Below are 17,660 nucleotides of genomic sequence, written 5' to 3' on the forward strand. Positions count from 1 at the left end.
CAACATTTCTGTATTAAAAATCCTTTTTTTTTTTTTTTTTTTATTGGTCTTATGTAATATTCAAATTTTCGGAGATACAGAAATTTGGGGTTTTCACTAGCTGCAAGCCATTATCAAAATTAAAAAGAAAGAAATGCTTTAAAATATATCACTGTGTGTGAGGAATCAGAGAAAATATATATATATATATATATATATATATAGTGCAGGGCCACTGATAGAAATCATGGGGCCCGTACAGTCTAATTGATGGGGCCCTACCTCTGTCCCCTCCCCAGACAACGTATTTTTACACTATAACCACAAAAACATATCCAATAAAAAAATAAAATCAAAACTTCTCCAATATTTTAGGCCAATATGTATTCTGCTACATATTTTTGAAGCGTACATTGATTGGTTTGCACACACCTGTGTTAGCCAGGCCCCACTGCTGCCTGGAGTGTGTCAGTCACAAACACTTTCAGATGTTAGCTCAACTGCTTCCCTCTTCTGCCGTCTCCACTGTTGTTTGCCTCACTGCTTCTTCTCCAGTCTCTGTCTCATGCCTAGTGGAGAATGGAGCAGAGCGCCATGAGCGGAGTAAGAGGAATCGCCCTGCCAGGAAGGACAATATGCAGGCTGGGACTTAAGCCAGCATGAGGAGCGGGCTTGAAAGCGACATGTGCCGGAAACGGAAGAAGTAGTCCCTCCCTCACACAGAGTCCCACACACCAGACCATCAGTGAAAAGAATAGAACAAAAAAAAAAAACTGAAAAGTCGGAACGGGAGGGTGGTGGATGGGGGTTGTGCTTGGATCGGTTGGTGATGGGTCATGGGGGTGCTGGCTGGAGGAATATTTTTTTTAATATAAATTAACCCCTTCGCACTCACTATAGACAAAGACGGCTACAATGCGGGCCCTAATTTCCTGGAGGACATCCACGTACATCCTCCCATGCATTAGCTGCCTGCAAGCACTTTGTCAACAGCGAGTCAATGAGACCCGGCTGATCATAGATCAGCATAAGAGCCCGATCCAGGCCGCTTAGCATGTGGCTGTCAATGACAGCTGATCGCGTGATGTAAACAGAGCTGGTAGTCGGCTATTTTTCATTGGTCCCAAACATGGCGAGCTTCTGCCGCCTCATCTGTACCCACCAGTACAAATCAGTGCTGCCTATCAATGCCCACCAGTTCCACCAATAAGTGTCGCCAATTAGTGCAGCCTATCAGTGCCCATCAGCATAGCCCATCAGTGCAGCCTCATCAGCGTACATCAATAAAGGAGAAAAAAGTTACCTGTTTGCAAAGTTTGATCAACAGTTTTTTTTTAGGAAAATAAAAATGGCAGTAGCGATTAAATGCCACCAAAAGAGTTTGATTTGTGTGATAAAAATCGAATTTGGGTAGTTTAGCATGACCACGCAATTGTCATTCAAAGTGTTAGAGCGCCAAGTGGCCAGTAGGCTAATGGTTAAAGGCAAAGTAGCAACCTTTCTTCACTCTGCATTGGACCTTGTTGCATATAGTGTGTTTAATCAAGGGTTAGATAGCATACATATCCTCCCAAAAAATTATTTACTGATTAATTTGTAAATGTTTAAAAAAAAAAAAAAAAAAAAAGAAAAAGAAAAAGAAAAAAAAAAAAAGAAGAAGGAAGAACGGGTACTTACTACAGCTTTAGTGAAAAAAAGAAAATTTTAATTCCCACAAACTCCCAAGTGATCATACTGTATAATATCCCCAGAAAGGACAGTTTCATTCAAGACGGATACATTCAGAAGTTGTATTTTTTACCAGACAGCTTCTATCCCCCTTGGAAATGGTTACATTTGTCGTCATCGAACAAGTCATTTTTTTTTCTACAGTGAATACAAATACAACGCTTTCATGCCAAAGTAAAAAAACAAATCTCTGCAAACTTCCAAGGGGTAGAATACTTATTACAGGAAGTATATTTTAGTACAAATGAATGGCATAGATAGATGCGTAAAAAATAAAATAAAAAAACACCATTTACCATACAAATACAATATACATCAGGTCTGATAAAGCTGGGTCCTTGTATCCAAAAAGAAGTCCCTGAAACAATCAGAGGAATGTACTGCTTGGATTTGTAAATCCAGGTCCATCTAAAAAGCCACCTGCTTATTTATAATGTTTATTATAATTCTTATTTCAGAATCGCGCTGTTTGCTTCACAGTTCTTCCCGGTCACTCTTTGCCACGAGTAATAATTTGAATAAAGATGCAGAAAAGGAACCAGGTCTGTCAGATACTAAAAAGAAAGAAAGGACAAACAATTATGCAGGCTGGGAGAAAAAATAGTTTTTTACTATCTAATGCTGATATATTCCACGGGGTTTCAAAGAAACAACGGCTAAATATGGAATGGTTAAATTTACATATGACCCCCCCCGAAGAAAAAATAAATAAAAAAATTAAACAACTTAGACTAGGAAACACATCCAGACTTTTTTTTTTGTTGTTTTAAAAGGGTAGATTTTATTCATTTTTCAAAAAATAGGTTTACATTGTACAAAGCAAGTTCGTTACATAGATTAACCCTCGGATGTCGAAAACAGTAACCAGTATGTACGGGAGCAGAAACATGTGGATAGTACGCATATTGAATAATCATCCGTGCTTAGGGGCATTTCCCTGGAGATGGGGGAAGTTGGCCCTATGTACATGTATGTAAAAGGAGGAATATGTAAAAGAACAGAAAAAAAAACACAAGGGGGGAACCCAAGAACATTGTGACACAGGTTTTCCACATTTGGAGGCCAATCTGTATGCTCATCTTCCCTCTGACACCTTAGTGTATTTCCTAATGAAGAGGTCCAGAATCCCTCTAGGGCAGGGGTGTCAAACTGGCGGCCCTCCAGCTGTTCCGAAACTACAAGTCCCATCATGCCTCTGCCTGTGAGAGTCATGCTTGTAACTGTTAGACCCGGTTCACACTGGCGCGACTCGTCAGGCGACACAGCCGCCTGACAAGTCGCGTCCCATTGTAGTGAATAGAACCGTTCTAATAGGAGCGACGCGAGTCGCTCCGACTTAGAAAAAGGTTCTTGTACTACTTCGGGGGCGACTCGGGGCGATTTGCATTGACTTCTATACAGAAGTCATTTTGCAAATCGCCTTGGAAGTCGTTTTCAGGTCGCCTGGCCAAGTCGCCCCCGAAGTCGTGCCGCCCCTGTGTGAACCGGCTCTTAGCCTTGCAATGCCTCATGGGACTTGTAGTTTTGCAACATCTGGAGGGCCGCCAGTTTGACACCCCTGCTCTAGGGCCTGTCCAGTCCACCTCACACCTCTATCTCCCCTGACACTGATTTGATCCATCCAGCCCATATTTTGTTAATTTTTTTGGACAACCTCTGGAAATGTAAGTCAGCTTATATTTTGGGAGGGCTCCATTAACCAGGTCAATACAGCAGTGAAGTGATGGAGGCCTATCATCCTTCCATTTCAGAGCTTTCTTAGCATGGAAGAAAAGTATTCTCAAGAGAGTCTTTTTGGATTTTGATAATTCCTCATCCCCAAAGTCACCTAGTATCCATCTGGCCGAAGTACATATGTTCGGGAGAGCCAGTTTCTCCTCCAGGAATGACATATTTGACCAGAACCCCCACCCGCGGACAAAGCCATACCATGTGAAAAAAATGTATAAAAATCACCTATCTCCACGCTACCCATCTTATGAAGCCGCTTCGGAGTGTAATATACTCAATGCAGGAAGTTAGACCAAATTGAGCTGCTACAGCATGATGCAGCTGGAGAGATCTATAAAAATAAGTATCGGGACATTTATATTCAATTTGAAGGTCCTGAAAGTTTGGTTCCTGAACAATTGATACACATGCTTGAGACCATACTGAGCCCAGCATGCTCCATCAGGGATTTTACAGATTTCTGTGAGTTGAGGGTTGGACCACAATGATGCGTTAGGGGAGGAAGTCAGCGGGCTACCCCCCCGTTCGTTTGTTACATATGTGAAAAATCTTGTAGGAAAGTTTAAACGATCTCTGCACCTTGAGGCGGGTATGCGTCATTCCTGTATATCACATTAGTGAGTGCCTAAAACGAATGCATCAGGGCCGCCTGAGTCTCTACCGAAGCCACTTCCATCTTGGGGAAAAACCACCAGTGGATATGTGACAACTGTGCTGCCAAGTAGTAGCACTGTAGATTTGGCAAAGACAGTCCACCACTATGGACCGGTAAAAACAAAGTATCCAGGGCTAACCGTGGTGGCTTATTGCCCCAAAGGAAAGAGGATAAGATTGTATCGATTTCCAGGAATAATTTTTTGGGGACGTAGGTCAGAGCATGCCACAATACATACAGAAATCTAGGCAAGCAGATCTTAAATATTTTAATACAACCCAAGAGGCATCTTGAACCAGGTCTGCAAGTTAATCTTCAGGTGCACCATCAGAGAGCTCAAGTTATTTTTAATATATACCTTCGCTGGCAGCTGCACCTCCACCCCTAGGTCCGGAAACTATTTTAAATGGGACCTTACCTGGGAGACTCTGGGCATATTCAGAACCGATAGGGAAAAATCACAGATTTATCCCAATTGACTTTAAAACCAGAGTACCTTCCAAAATTTGTGATTCTAGTTAATGCTGTATTCATGGAACCATCTGCCTCTGCCAGGTATACACTGTAAGAGCATATCATCGGCATATAAGGGGGTCTTCTCTTCCTTAGAGTTTATCCAACAACCCTTCACTTCTGCATCCTCCCTCAACTGGACTGCCAATGGCTCTATAGCCAGAGCAAACAACAGGGGTGACAGTGGACACCCCTGCCGAGTGCCCCGAGCCATTTCGAAGGCCTCTGTCACAGTGTTGTTTACCCCCAGCTGTGCCAACAGTTTAGTGTACAGCAACTTCGCCCAAGCTATAAATTTAGGGCCGAAGGACTGCCCACAAGTAGGGCCATTCAATAGGATAAAAGGCCTTGTGGGTATCTAGTGACACTACAATTCGAGTATCAGAAACAGGGTCTACCAACTGTAACACAGTAAAGAGTCTCCTCAGGTTTATGGCACATCCAGCCTTTTTAAAACCTCCTCTTCCACCATGGCCTCAGTTATTGTGTGGAAAATAAAGCATAGTAAACCACCAAACAACCATGAAAGACACGTCAACAGGGAGCGTAGTAAAGGCTGTCCTGAAAGTTTCTTGGAAATACAGTCATCGGTAAGTCTAAGTTTTTCTCAAATCACCTTTCAGGGCAGCCTTGGAGAGGATAACAGAGAAACTTACCCTAGGGTGGGACTACTGCCTGCAGCACCTTTCTGCCGAATGCTTGATCTGCGGAGGACAGCAGGTCCAAACTATAGTGCCTGAGGAACCTAGAGAAGTTGGACCAGCCTTGTTCAGGCATGGCACCAGTCCTTTCGGCCCAGGAAACTGCTGTTGATCTAGTAGAGTGGTTAACAATACCTGAATGGGGGGGGGGGTGTTCTTCGCCCTTAGCTTTGTAGGCTTCTACGATTGCCCATTTAAGCCACCTAACTAGGGTGCTCATCAAGCTTTTTTCCCTTTGCGGGATCGCGAGAAGATTATGAAGAGAGCATTGGATTTCCTTAATGTTTTGGTAACTGGCATTGGATTTCCTTAATGTTTTGGTAACTGTTAGGTACTTTAGCAGGCATCTCCTTACATCCAGTGTATGGAAAATGTCCTCTCCTGGATTAGCTAAAGCTGAGGAGAAATACCATTGGTGAAAAGGTGTGGCAACCTTAGGTAGAAAACACTGTATCTGTCCAAAGGATCACCCGAGGATCACCCGATCCGAACAAACCCGTCAAACAGGGTTCCGTGACCACCAAGGCCTGAAGCTCACTGATCTTTCTGGCTGAAGTGATGGCCACTAAAATAGAGAACTAAATATTTTAAGGATGCTTCCTGCAGGGGTTCAAAAGGATCTTCCATGAGACCCTGCAACACAATGGATAAATCCCAACTGGGGAAAACTTGTAGGCTCGTTTCACATATGAGCCGCATGCTAGATTTAGCAGAGCCTCGAACCAGGGCCTCTTTGGCCAGAAGGGAGTGACCAGGATCAGATTTGTGTTTTCCTGAACTTCCCGAGGACCAGTGGACCAGTTTTAGCTGGAAGGTAGGGGGGGGGGGAAGCTTAACTAAGCTGGTAATGCCAGGAATGGGCGAACACATCTATGCCCAAACTGTACCCCTGGGTGATTGTATTTAGGGGGCTGGTCCTGGTCTCTATTTTTGTGGGGCTGTTAAACAGCAAGAAAGTTATTTTTGAGTGGCTGTTTCTTGTTGGAAGGAAATGCCTTCTTGTTGGCTGTTCTCTCCAGTACCACCTCAAGAACTGTACCAAACAGTAGGTCGCCCAAGAATGGCAGTCCACATAACTTTATCTTGGATGCTGTATCACCAGTCCAAGTCGTCAGCCAAATAGCACGCCTAGCCAAGTTCACCAGTACTGAAGATCTCGACGACATCTTTACTGATTCTGCTGAAGCATCAGTCATATATTTTACTGCTTTCAGCATCAGTGGATGGGATTCCAGCAAGTCTTTCCATGATGTACATGCCTCTACATGACCCTTAAGCTTTTCGATCCAACATTCCAGGCTACAACTGTGGAAGCCATAGCAGGTTTGAGACTAGAAGATGTGGAATCCAACGTTTTTTTTTTTTTTCAGAAGGGAATCCGCCCTCTTATCCATTGCGTCTTTTAGTACCCCCATATCTTCAAACGCTAGGTCCATGCGTCAGGATACTTGCAAGAACGCGGCATCCACTCTGTTTTTTTTTGTTCCAAACTTCTGTCTCCTTCTCTTCAAAGGAAAACCTTCTTTTGAGGTTTTTGGAAAAGAAAGGACCTCTCTATGGGTCATTCCACTCTTTTTAAATGCGTCAGAGAGGACCCTGTGGACAGAAACAGTGCGTTTGGTTTCATCCAATCCTTGATACATCTTGTCATGTACCGAAAATTTCACCTTTTCCTCCTGGATCTCTAGAGCTTTGCAGATTGCTCTTAAGAGATCATCTACCTCCTCCAGCGATAGCCTTACCCTGGACACTCGGCTATCATCTCCCTCGTCCAAGTGCCTGAGAAATGGAAGAGTACTTATTCCCTCATCCCCTGAGTCAATAGCCTCTGTTGCCCTAGAGGTGGATCCTCGGGGGCTCAACAGCGTTTGGTTCAACCTGGCTTGCCGGGCTTTTGAGTCCTCTTCACTCCACATGAGGCAGCTACCTGATTGATGCGAAAATCTGACTGGAGGACATAGAACCCCATTTTTCAAACCAATTTAATCTGAGTGGGTGTGCACCTTTTATACAGTTCACCAATATTTTCCAAAGGAATATATCAGATCCACCTCTGGTCACAATATACATGAAGAACTCCGACCTCCCTGTACCCAGAGGGGCTACTTATATACAGGTCATTCTCAAAAAATTAGCATATTGTGATAAAGTTCATTATTTTCTGTAATGTACTGATAAACATTAGACTTTCATATATTTTAGATTCATTACACACAGCTGAAGTAGTTCAAGCCTTTTTATTGTTTTAATATTGATGATTTTGGCATACAGCTCATGAAAACCCCAAATTCCTATCTCAAAAAATTAGCATATCATGAAAAGGTTCTCTAAACGAGCTCTTAACCAATCATCTGAATCAACTAATTAACTCTAAACACCTGCAAAAGATTCCCGAGGCTTTTAAAAACTCCCAGCCTGGTTCATTACTCCAAACCGCAATCATGGGTAAGACTGCCGAGGTAGAGCGGCGTATGTTTAAGCCGGCGTAGCGCATCTCATAAAGAGGCAAGTACAGTATTCACAAAGCACTTGCTCCGTAAGTTACGTCGGCGTAGCGCAAATGGGCCGGCGTAACCCCGCCTAATTCAAAGTAGGCATGTAGTGGTGTAACGGTCACCACCGTTTACGACCTTCCATCCCATCCAAGACAGCTTATCGACACTCCAACCAACAGGACCCGATCCATCCCATTCCCAGAATAAGACGAGACACAGCTCTGTGCTTTCTGGTTTCCAATGCAAGAATGCTTTAATGTTTTTTTCTCAGCTTTTTATGCAGTTACAAGCAGGTGACCGTAATCAAAGGGACACTGAAATCTTCACACCATGGGGCTTCAATCACATACTTTTATCAATAGAATTCACACAAAATATCATCACACAATGAGCTCCCTTCAATCCACATCTTTAGACAGACGTTCTGTCTCCGACAGACAGGTAATCACACCTTTACACAATGAAATGTCTAGGAGTAGATGCAATTAACACCTTTCAACAGAATGTGTCCCCACATTGAATAAGCCAACAACTTGTGATATCTCAAGACATCCTGCAAACATGCATTATTATTATTAATGCCCCATCTCATGTAATACATGAATTATGATTCACTTGCCACCCCATCTCCTGGCTCAATCTGTGCCCAAAAGTCACTCCTGTTACATGGCTCCCTCCTTGTGGAACACTCCGGCAGACCCGGCTTGATCCTTTTCGGGTCAACTTGGGGATGTCCGGAACTAGGAGGCTGGGATGACGTCTGTTTGTCGGGATAAACCATCAGCATTGCCATTTGGCTTACCAGGTCGGTAGCTGATGGTTATGGTGAATAATGGAATTCAGTTCTGGAACAGTCACTTGCTTTGCTCTCTCAATGGCTCTCAAAACCTGTTGCTGATGCTCTTGGGACAGATAAGGCACCACCTGGATGCAAATCCCATTTAATCTTTTGACAATTTCAGCCTGTTTGTGCATTTCAATGTTCAAGCCACGGGACATCTCATAATACATGACGTAGTGTCGTTGCATCTCTGATTTCTCACTGGCCAACTTGTCACATTCCCATTTTAGACTGTGATATTGTGCCGGATCTACAGTACATGTCGGGGAAGGTAGTCTTACCCGGGTCTCAGCAGCAAGCGAGTTGGTTTCAGCAACGCGGGTTGGGGCACAGGTAGTCAACTGTGTGGGCTTCAGCGGGACACATCGAGGCGTACGCAGAAACAAGGGGGGCCAAATCATTCCCCAGTAGTACATCTGCTGGCAAATCCTTCATCACCCCCACATTCACATGTCCCGAACCAACTCCCCAATCCAGGTGAACCCGGGCAACGGGTAGCCGGAAGATGGTGCCTCCCGCTACTCTTACGGCTACGGTGTCTCCGGTGTGCTGGCTCCCTGGGATGAGGTTCTTCTGTAGCAGGGTCATCGTGGCCCCAGTATCACGTAGCCCATTGGCTACCTTTCCATTGACCCAGACAGTCTGCCTGTGTTGCTGCCTGTTGTCCTGGTTAGCTGCTTGTATCGGATCTGCCTCGTGCAGAACGCCCCAATGTTCTTCCTCCTCAACGCAGTGGGCCGCAGGCATGGATGTGTGGGGGTTCCCCCTTTCTGGCTGTCTCCATGACTAACTGCCTGGGTGGATTCAATGGACAGTCTAGCTTTCTGTGTCCTAGCTGTTTACACCCAAAACACCTGATGGGCTGTGAGTAGTCCTGGGAGTTGAACCTAGGCTTCTTTGGATAAGTGGCCGCTGGAGATGGTGTTGTAGGATGGTCCGACTGGGGTTTGTAGGCAATAGCCGGCGGGGGTGCCGCTGATCGATAATCCACCCGAGCTGTGGTCTTGACCACAGAGTTGTCCAGTTTGCGGGCGTCTGTGTATTCGTCCGCCAGGCGAGCTGCTTCAGACAAGGAGAAAGGGTTTCTGTCCCGGATCCATTCTCCGATTTCCCGGGACAGTTTGTCAAAGAAGTGCTCCAGCAGGAACACCTGCAGCACCTCTTCCCCGGATTCTGCTTGGCATCCATCGACCCAGTGGGATGCTGTGCGGTGTAGGCGGCATGCCCACTCGGTATACGAGTCTCCAGTCTGCTTGCTCGTCTCTCAGAACCGCCTCCGGTGTGACGGCATACCTGGCCAAAAGTGCTTCTTTTACCAGTCCATAGTTCATAATATCCTTGTCTGGGATGGCCCTGAACGCTTCTCACTGGCCCGGCCGGACAATTTCCCAGACAAAATGGTAACCCATTCCTCTGTGGGCACCCGGGGTAGGGCTCATTGCCGTTCAAAATCAGCAAGGTACCCATCAATCTCCCCTTCAGTTTCAATGAAGTTCTTAAAAGCAGCAACATGTATCTTTCTCCTTTCAGTTGGTGCTGCTGTGACTTCTGCTGCTGCAGAACCTCTTTGCTGTAGCCAATTTGCGTCCACAGCAGCTATAACTCGGTCTATGATCTCCGGTGGAGGGTTAGGACCATAGTGTGCCAGTCTTAGTTTAACAGCCCGATCAAAAAACTTGCCTCCTCCGGGGGGGTCCTGTCTGTTACGCTGGGCCTTTCCGTTAAGTTGGGTCTTTCCGCTCCATCCATTTGGACAAGTTCTGTGATCACGTCCATCTTCTTATGGTTGCTGGCTGGTCTGCCATGGTTCTCCAGTAGTCCTTGTAGCTGTCCTTTAAGCGATGGAATTATCCCACTGCTAGCCACCAATTGTAACGGTCACCACCGTTTACGACCTTCCATCCCATCCAAGACAGCTTATCGACACTCCAACCAACAGGACCCGATCCATCCCATTCCCAGGATAAGACGAGACACAGCTCTGTGCTTTCTGGTTTCCAATGCAAGAATGCTTTAATGGTTTCTTCTCAGCTTTTTATGCAGTTACAAGCAGGTGACCGTAATCAAAGGGACACTGAAATCTCCACCCCCTTCACACCATGGGGCTTCATTAACATATTTTTATCAATAGAATTCACACAAAATATCATCACACAATGAGTTCCCTTCAATCCACATCTTTAGACAGACGTTCTGTCTCAGACAGACAGGTAATCACACCTTTACACAATGGACAATGAAATGTCTAGGAGTAGATGCAATTAACACCTTTCAACAGAATGTGTCCCCACATTGAATAAGCCAACAACTTGTGATATCTCAAGACATCCTGCAAACATGATTATTATTATTATTATTAATGATCTCATGTAATACATGAATTATGATTCACTTGCTACCCCATCTCCTGGCTCAATCTGTGCCCAAAAGTCACTCCTGTTACAAGTGGGCAGGCTACATTTAAATTAACCGTGACCCCATGTAAATGAGGGCCGTTCGTACGGCGCATGCTCAGAATCACGTTGCAAATACTCCCTACGAAACGACGTCGGCTCAATGCTTTCGACGTGAACGTAACCTACGCCCAGCCCCATTCACGTACGCAAACAACGTAAAATACGACGGCTGTTCCGTCATCCATACCTTGCATGGGCTGCCCATCTTTTTGGTGGTTTATCTTTACGCCGGCATATGTCTTTCGTAAACGGCGTAGCTTACTGCGACGGGTGTACGTACGTTCGTGAATCGGCGTATCTTGCTCAAATGAGCAAATACATATTCGATGCGTAAATCCACGTACACGCCCCTAGCAGCCAGCGTAAATATGCACATAAGATACAACGGCGTAGGAAACTTACGTTGGTCGTATCTTGGCCAAATTTAAGCGTATCTGGTTTCCAAAATACGCTTAAATATACGACAGCGCTCATTCGGACTTACGCCGGCGTATATACTTTAATTAATTATTTCTGTACAGAGTGGAAAAATCTGTATGCAAACGGTAAAGAAAATCAACAATTTTGCAAAGATTTGTCTGGTTTCAGATCACTTCACTAAGGCCTACTTGAAACCACGTTTTTTTTTACTTATTATGCAGTTGGGCTGCACAAAGTAAAGAAGGGGGGCTGCTTCAGCAGTAAAAGGTTACAGGTTACACCCCGATTAGGTTTGTGTCTTGTGAAATATAAAATGCGAACTTATGCTTTAAAGCGCAACTTTTGTTGAGAAAAAAAAAAAATCCCCTCTGGGTGATCTATGTACATTGCAAGGATTTTACAAACCTTTGATGCAAATTCATTCCTACATTTGTTATTCTGAAGAAATCCCTGTGTGTTCCTCAGTGTCCATGTAGGATAGTGAGTCTAATGGGAGTGGTTTCAGAATTATAAATCAGCTTCAGCAGCTGCAGGGCACCAATGAGGAAAGCTGCTGGCCCTGCATCCCTTTAGACGTGTTTTTATTGGGAGTATCTCACTACAATGACATTTTAGTTGCAGGGGATGCCTGAAATCTGACTTGTATCTTAGTGTAGACTTCTGGGAAAATCAGTGAGTAACTCTAGGCAAAAAACTGTATTTTGTAGTTTTAAACGAAGTGGGAAACTTTGTCAAGTTTTTTTTTTTCTCCGTTTCCCTTTTGGGGAAATTCACCACTATTTGTACTGATGACTATTGTTACCACAACAGAAACTGAGAGGAATACAAACTTTTAATGTGCAGTCCCACTTGCGAATGCACCCACACTCCATTACATGTGGGAACCTCAGCAGCCAGTCTGCATCCAGGGCTGATCACTCAAATGTGATCACTGCATAGGCAATTACTTGCAAGTGGGCATAATTAGCTCGCTGCGGGAGCTGGCAGCTTCCCATTACTTTCAATGGGGTTGCCTCTGAATATTTGTTTTAATCATTCGCATGTGATTGCTGCATGAGGGCTTATATGCGAGTGGCCGTGATTAGCAAAGGGAGCGTGCAGTATTCCACCACTTTCAATGGGGCTCACTTAGGCAGCTGAACCCCATTGGGGTTTTCACATGCAATTAGGATGCAGGTGCATTCGCAGGTGTGAATGCACCCTTAAAGTTGTGCCCAGGACAAGAGTGGAGGGAAAATTTAATTGTGACCCTTGTTCCAGGAACAACTGTCTAAAAGAAGAATTTCCCATAAAAGGCTAGAAGACAAAACTGGTGTTTTCCATTATTAAAAAAAATAATGTTAAATAAATACAGATCTCACCTGCAGTATCAGTTACTTCATATTCAGATTTCTTTAATGGTTTGTTTTCCTGAGACTGAAAATAAGATAGACGTGCATATTAACTAAAGCGTATCGTAGCCAAAAAAATAAAACATTTCTACATTTGACTGCATTACTCAATAAGTTTTTTTTAGGTCATACTTACATAAGCTTCACAGAACTCTATTTTTCCTCCTGTTACTTCTGCTTTGAATTTGAGGAAAAATAAATAGGATGTTCCCATAGGCCTGAAAAAAACAACCACAGCAGTTGTGAAAGGCAAAATGTACTTGTAGTATACACCGCTAATCTAGCTGGCATAAGAGTATTCAATAAGTATTCTCTTACCTCCATACTGAGCAGGAAAAATATTGTCTATCCTCATTCATCTCAATGGTCATCTGCCATTTCTATTGGATGAAAAAAAATTACACGCAGTCTGTATAAAATACATTTAAGAGATTATGCTTAAAAATACAGGTCCATGTTGATTCAGCCTAGTATGATTACCAAGATTTGCATCCATAAATATTCATGTTAAACAGAACCTGATGTACGACCACGGAGGGCCATGTTTACCCGCACAGGAATGCACAGGTGTGACACATTTTATAGTAACAGTACTGGGAACAGTAAATGCCTACGTTAGGCTTAAAATGAATCCCGTTGATGCTTTTGAAACTCTTATATCCAAGGCCCAGGCAATGTAATGAGCCTTGACTTTGGCATAACTTACGGTTAAACCCCAAACCATCATTCAGCTCCAAACAATCAAGTGCGGACATGGCTCACACTGTGAAATGTCAGACATAAAAATTGGATGACCACACACTGATGTTCCTTGGAGTCAAAGATTTATTCAAATTGAAATAAATGTCCAGAAAACACAGGGTGAAGAGCTGAGTTAAGCACCACACCTGTCATTATATTGTCAAATAGCAGAGCCTCCACTACCCACTTTTTTTTTTAATATTTTGCAGCTTTACAATCCTTAAAATGTGGTGGCTGCATTAGCTTTCTTCTTTTAACCCCCCCCCCCTATATTTTCACCTGATGATCCCGTCAACAACATACTTCCTGCCTCCCCTCTGGAGAAGCAACAAGACACACTTGGACAGCAGCAATGAGAATCTGGATATAAGGAAGTGTTTGATGCACTAGCAGATTTAGATGGATTAGATTGTTAGTCCTTCTCTGGACTGTCTCCAGTTCAAGCACATTCTACTTGGATTGTTGACAAAAACTAAAATGGCATACTCAAGATGTGGCCGAACCAGAGTTTTGTAAAGTGTTAGCAACAGGGCTGTGGAGACGGTAGATAAATGTTCCGACTCCTCAGATTTTTGTACTTCCGACTCCTCTGTATTAAAATGCGAATGTATTTTATACATTCCTTGAAGGAAAGAAAGGCAACATACATGTCATTACCACAGGAGTTTTTAGAGCGTTAGCTGAATAACAGCAGTTTTTCCAATGGTTTACAGCTTCAGTCTTGAACTATTGACCCTCCATTCCCTTCACTTATACAAGTGTCTCTAGTCCTGCAAAAACATATTTACTTAATCTCTTATCAGTGAGAGGCTAGGTTACCCATGGACGCTGCGTTCCCTGTAACAGCAGAACACAACACTATGGAAAGTATAAGTATTGCCGCTCCTAATTGTGCGTTGCGTGCCATATAGTGAAGCACATGAAAAGCATGCTTCTTCACGGTCACTTAACGTGTTCGTTTTGCGGTTACGTGAGGCACTGCATGCATTGGTCTTTATTCTTACAGTAGAGAAGTCATTAATTATAACTTTTTGTGAATTGGGACATTTAAACTTGCTTTTTTAATTCCAATCTAAATTTAGGCATTGTTTGCCGACTCTGACTCCAGGTACCCAAAATCTCCGTCTCCACAGCACTGGTTAGCAATAGCATGCAATTCCAAGCTTGTGAGTTTGATCTACAAGGACCCCCAGATCCTTTTCCTTCTTCGATTTCCCTATATGTTTTTGGTGCAATTGTGCATACCTATACATCTGGCATTCTACACGAGGAAAACAAGTACTGTATATACCTTATGTATGTACCTTATATACATCTCCATTGTGGAATTGCAGATTTGGGTATATGCAAAACTATGATTGTTACTGATGCAATTCTTTGTTTAATTACGTAAAATTGATAAAAAAAAAAATTGTTTGGTTTACAGAGTACAAAAATTGACAATTAGAAACGGGGGGACACCAGATTTATAGGAGTGCACAATTGAACCAAGCAATTCTCTTGCATGCCATAAAGTACTGCATTGTCTGTGTTCCTTGAATGTTACAAATAACCCTTTGTCCGACAAACTTTTGACTAATCCATCCAATACGGGATGAGCCACTGTGTGAAGATTTTAGCTTGAGTTTATGAATTCTGTAAAACAGACTTTACAAAAAAAAAAAAAAAGCAAACAGACTGGAAATGTAAAATAAGCCTAAATCTCCACCGTCCATCTGATGGCTCAAAAGCAGATTACCTAAAACAAAAAAATATTTTAAATATGTTTACGACCATAATATACATATGAAATCACTTTACATTACATTCAATACAATCAGAAATTCAATACAATCAGAATTCATACCTCATTAGTTCCTCCCTGAGCAGCATAAGTAAATTTGCATGAAAGGCCTCCCTAGGGAAAAAAAAAAAAAAAAAGAAGCTGGTCAGATAAATTTTACACAGTACATGCTCAGAAAAAAAAAAAAGACACACACTTATACAGTGGAGCCAAAACCAAGGAGAGTAATACCGTACTTAAATTTACATTTTTATTTTTTCAAATCAAAAGACAAAAATTATAGTTTCCCGTTTAGGATATACAGTGAAATGTAAACAAAGTCTAAAGCCGCGTACACACGACCATTTTTCATGTCATGGGAAAAACAGTTTTTCTCGACGTGATTTTTGTCAAGCCTGCCTTGCCTACACATGATCGTGAAAAAAAAAATGCTCGAGCAAAGCGTGGTGACGTACAACACGTACGACGGCACTATAAAGGGGAAGTTCCATTCGGATGTCGCCACCCTTTGGGCTGCTTTTGCCGATTTCGTGTTAGTAAAAGTTTGGTGAGAGACGATTCGCGCTTTTCAGTCTGTTACAGCGTGACGAATGTGCTATCTCCATTACAAATGCTAGTTTTACCAGAACGAGTGCTCCCGTGTCATAACTTGCTTCTGAGCATGCACGTTTTTTTTCCCCGTCGTTAAAGCCTGCACACACACACAACCATTTTTCACAACGTGAAAAACTATGAGAAAAATTAGAGCATGTGCTAAATTTTTAATGGCCATTTTTCACGTCAAGAAAAATGCTCTGGAGCCTACACACGATCGTTTTTAATGACCAATTAAAAAAATTGCCTTTTTCACGTCATGAAAAACGGTTGTGTGTACGCGGCATTAGGCACTTTATTAACGCACTAACGCATTAATGCAGGAGACCTAAAAAAAAAAAAAAAAAAAAAAAAAAAAGATTAAGAACATTTTTGTGAACTAAAGAAAATATGTAAGTTTCAAAAAGATTCCTTTAGCAAAACTGAAGAAATACAATAAGTTACTTAACCCTTTTGCTGCCAGGCCCTGTGCTCCATTTGGTAGACTCAGGTGGCAAGACCATTTTTGCTAATTTTCCATTGCTTTTTATTTTTTACTTCTAGTTTTTACAGTTTGTCAAAGACCCCCCCAAACCATATAATTTTCTGAAAGCACATGACCGTGGTATTTGCGCAAATGTTTATCAAACCAATATATTCACAAAAAATACACTAAAACCATCATTAGATAAAAACACAGCTAATTTTACTAAATGCCTGCTAAATCCCTACTAAATATAAAAGCTTAACCTGTATTGGAGGTAATAAATAACAAATATTTGTAAATTTAAAATTGCGCCTTTTTGAGAAATAGTAAAAATCGGACTTCCGCAAAAGTTTTAGAAAATCTGGAGGTTTTCCTTTCACTTACAGCATTTTCTGAAAGCATATGGCCAGTAGAATAAAAAGAAGGTTCTACTGATTTTTAAGGCAGCAAGATATTTGCGCAAAGGTTTATCAAAACAAAATTTTCGCAAAAAAAAAAAACACACTAAAATCATTAATATTACACATAAACACAACATAACTTACAAAATACCTGCTAAATTGCTACTAAAGCATCATTCACGTGTGGCATACCAAAGTGTACGACCACAGAGGGCCATGTTTACCCGCACAGGAATGGACAGGCGTTTCATGCATCCCCATACAAGCAGTCCTATTTATGTTTGTGTTTTTTCCATGGAGAGGCTCATGTAAATGGACATGTGTGAACTGGACAGACGGTCCGTTTCCATCCGACCGCCCTACAGAGAACAGCAAACCGTGTCCATGTCCGCTCTGTATCAGTGGAGCGGTCGTGGACCTGTCATTCGCCTGTTCAGCGGGGATCAGCAGACAGATCCCCTGCTGAGCAGGCAAATCTGCTTGACAGGAGTACGCTCCATGTGAAAGGGGTCTTACAAGAAGCGGCTTGTCCATTAGGGGGCATCACCCCCCCTACAGTGTGCCGGACTCAGATGTTTGCATGAGTTTTTTTTGGCTTGAAAAAGGTTGGGCTTGGGGCACAGAGCATTGCACCCCGAACCCACCCACTTGTGACAATAACAAATATTCACTATTGTCTTGCAACTTCTCCTCCTGGCCAATCAGGATGGATAGGGTTGGCTGGGAGGAGAAGTGGAGGAAGCCGTGAAGGGGTAAGTGCAGGGT

General features: G+C 42.9%; 1 protein-coding gene across 1 annotated transcript in view; it reads right to left on the bottom strand.

The window, feature by feature from the left end:
- Positions 1–1,662: 1,662 nt before the first annotated feature.
- Positions 1,663–17,660, bottom strand: part of MYDGF (myeloid derived growth factor) — a 42,439-nt gene continuing 26,441 nt past the window's right edge. Inside the window, exons 2-6 of the mRNA XM_040322543.1 lie at positions 15,498–15,548; positions 13,229–13,290; positions 13,047–13,128; positions 12,881–12,935; positions 1,663–2,261 (exon numbers count right to left, since the gene is read on the bottom strand). Of these exons, the coding sequence (XP_040178477.1) occupies positions 2,182–2,261; positions 12,881–12,935; positions 13,047–13,128; positions 13,229–13,290; positions 15,498–15,548 (330 nt within the window). The 3' untranslated portion in view covers positions 1,663–2,181. The remainder of the gene's footprint in view (positions 2,262–12,880; positions 12,936–13,046; positions 13,129–13,228; positions 13,291–15,497; positions 15,549–17,660) is intronic.

Source organism: Rana temporaria, chromosome 1, assembly GCF_905171775.1.
Source record: "Rana temporaria chromosome 1, aRanTem1.1, whole genome shotgun sequence".
Lineage (NCBI taxonomy): Eukaryota > Metazoa > Chordata > Amphibia > Anura > Ranidae > Rana > Rana temporaria.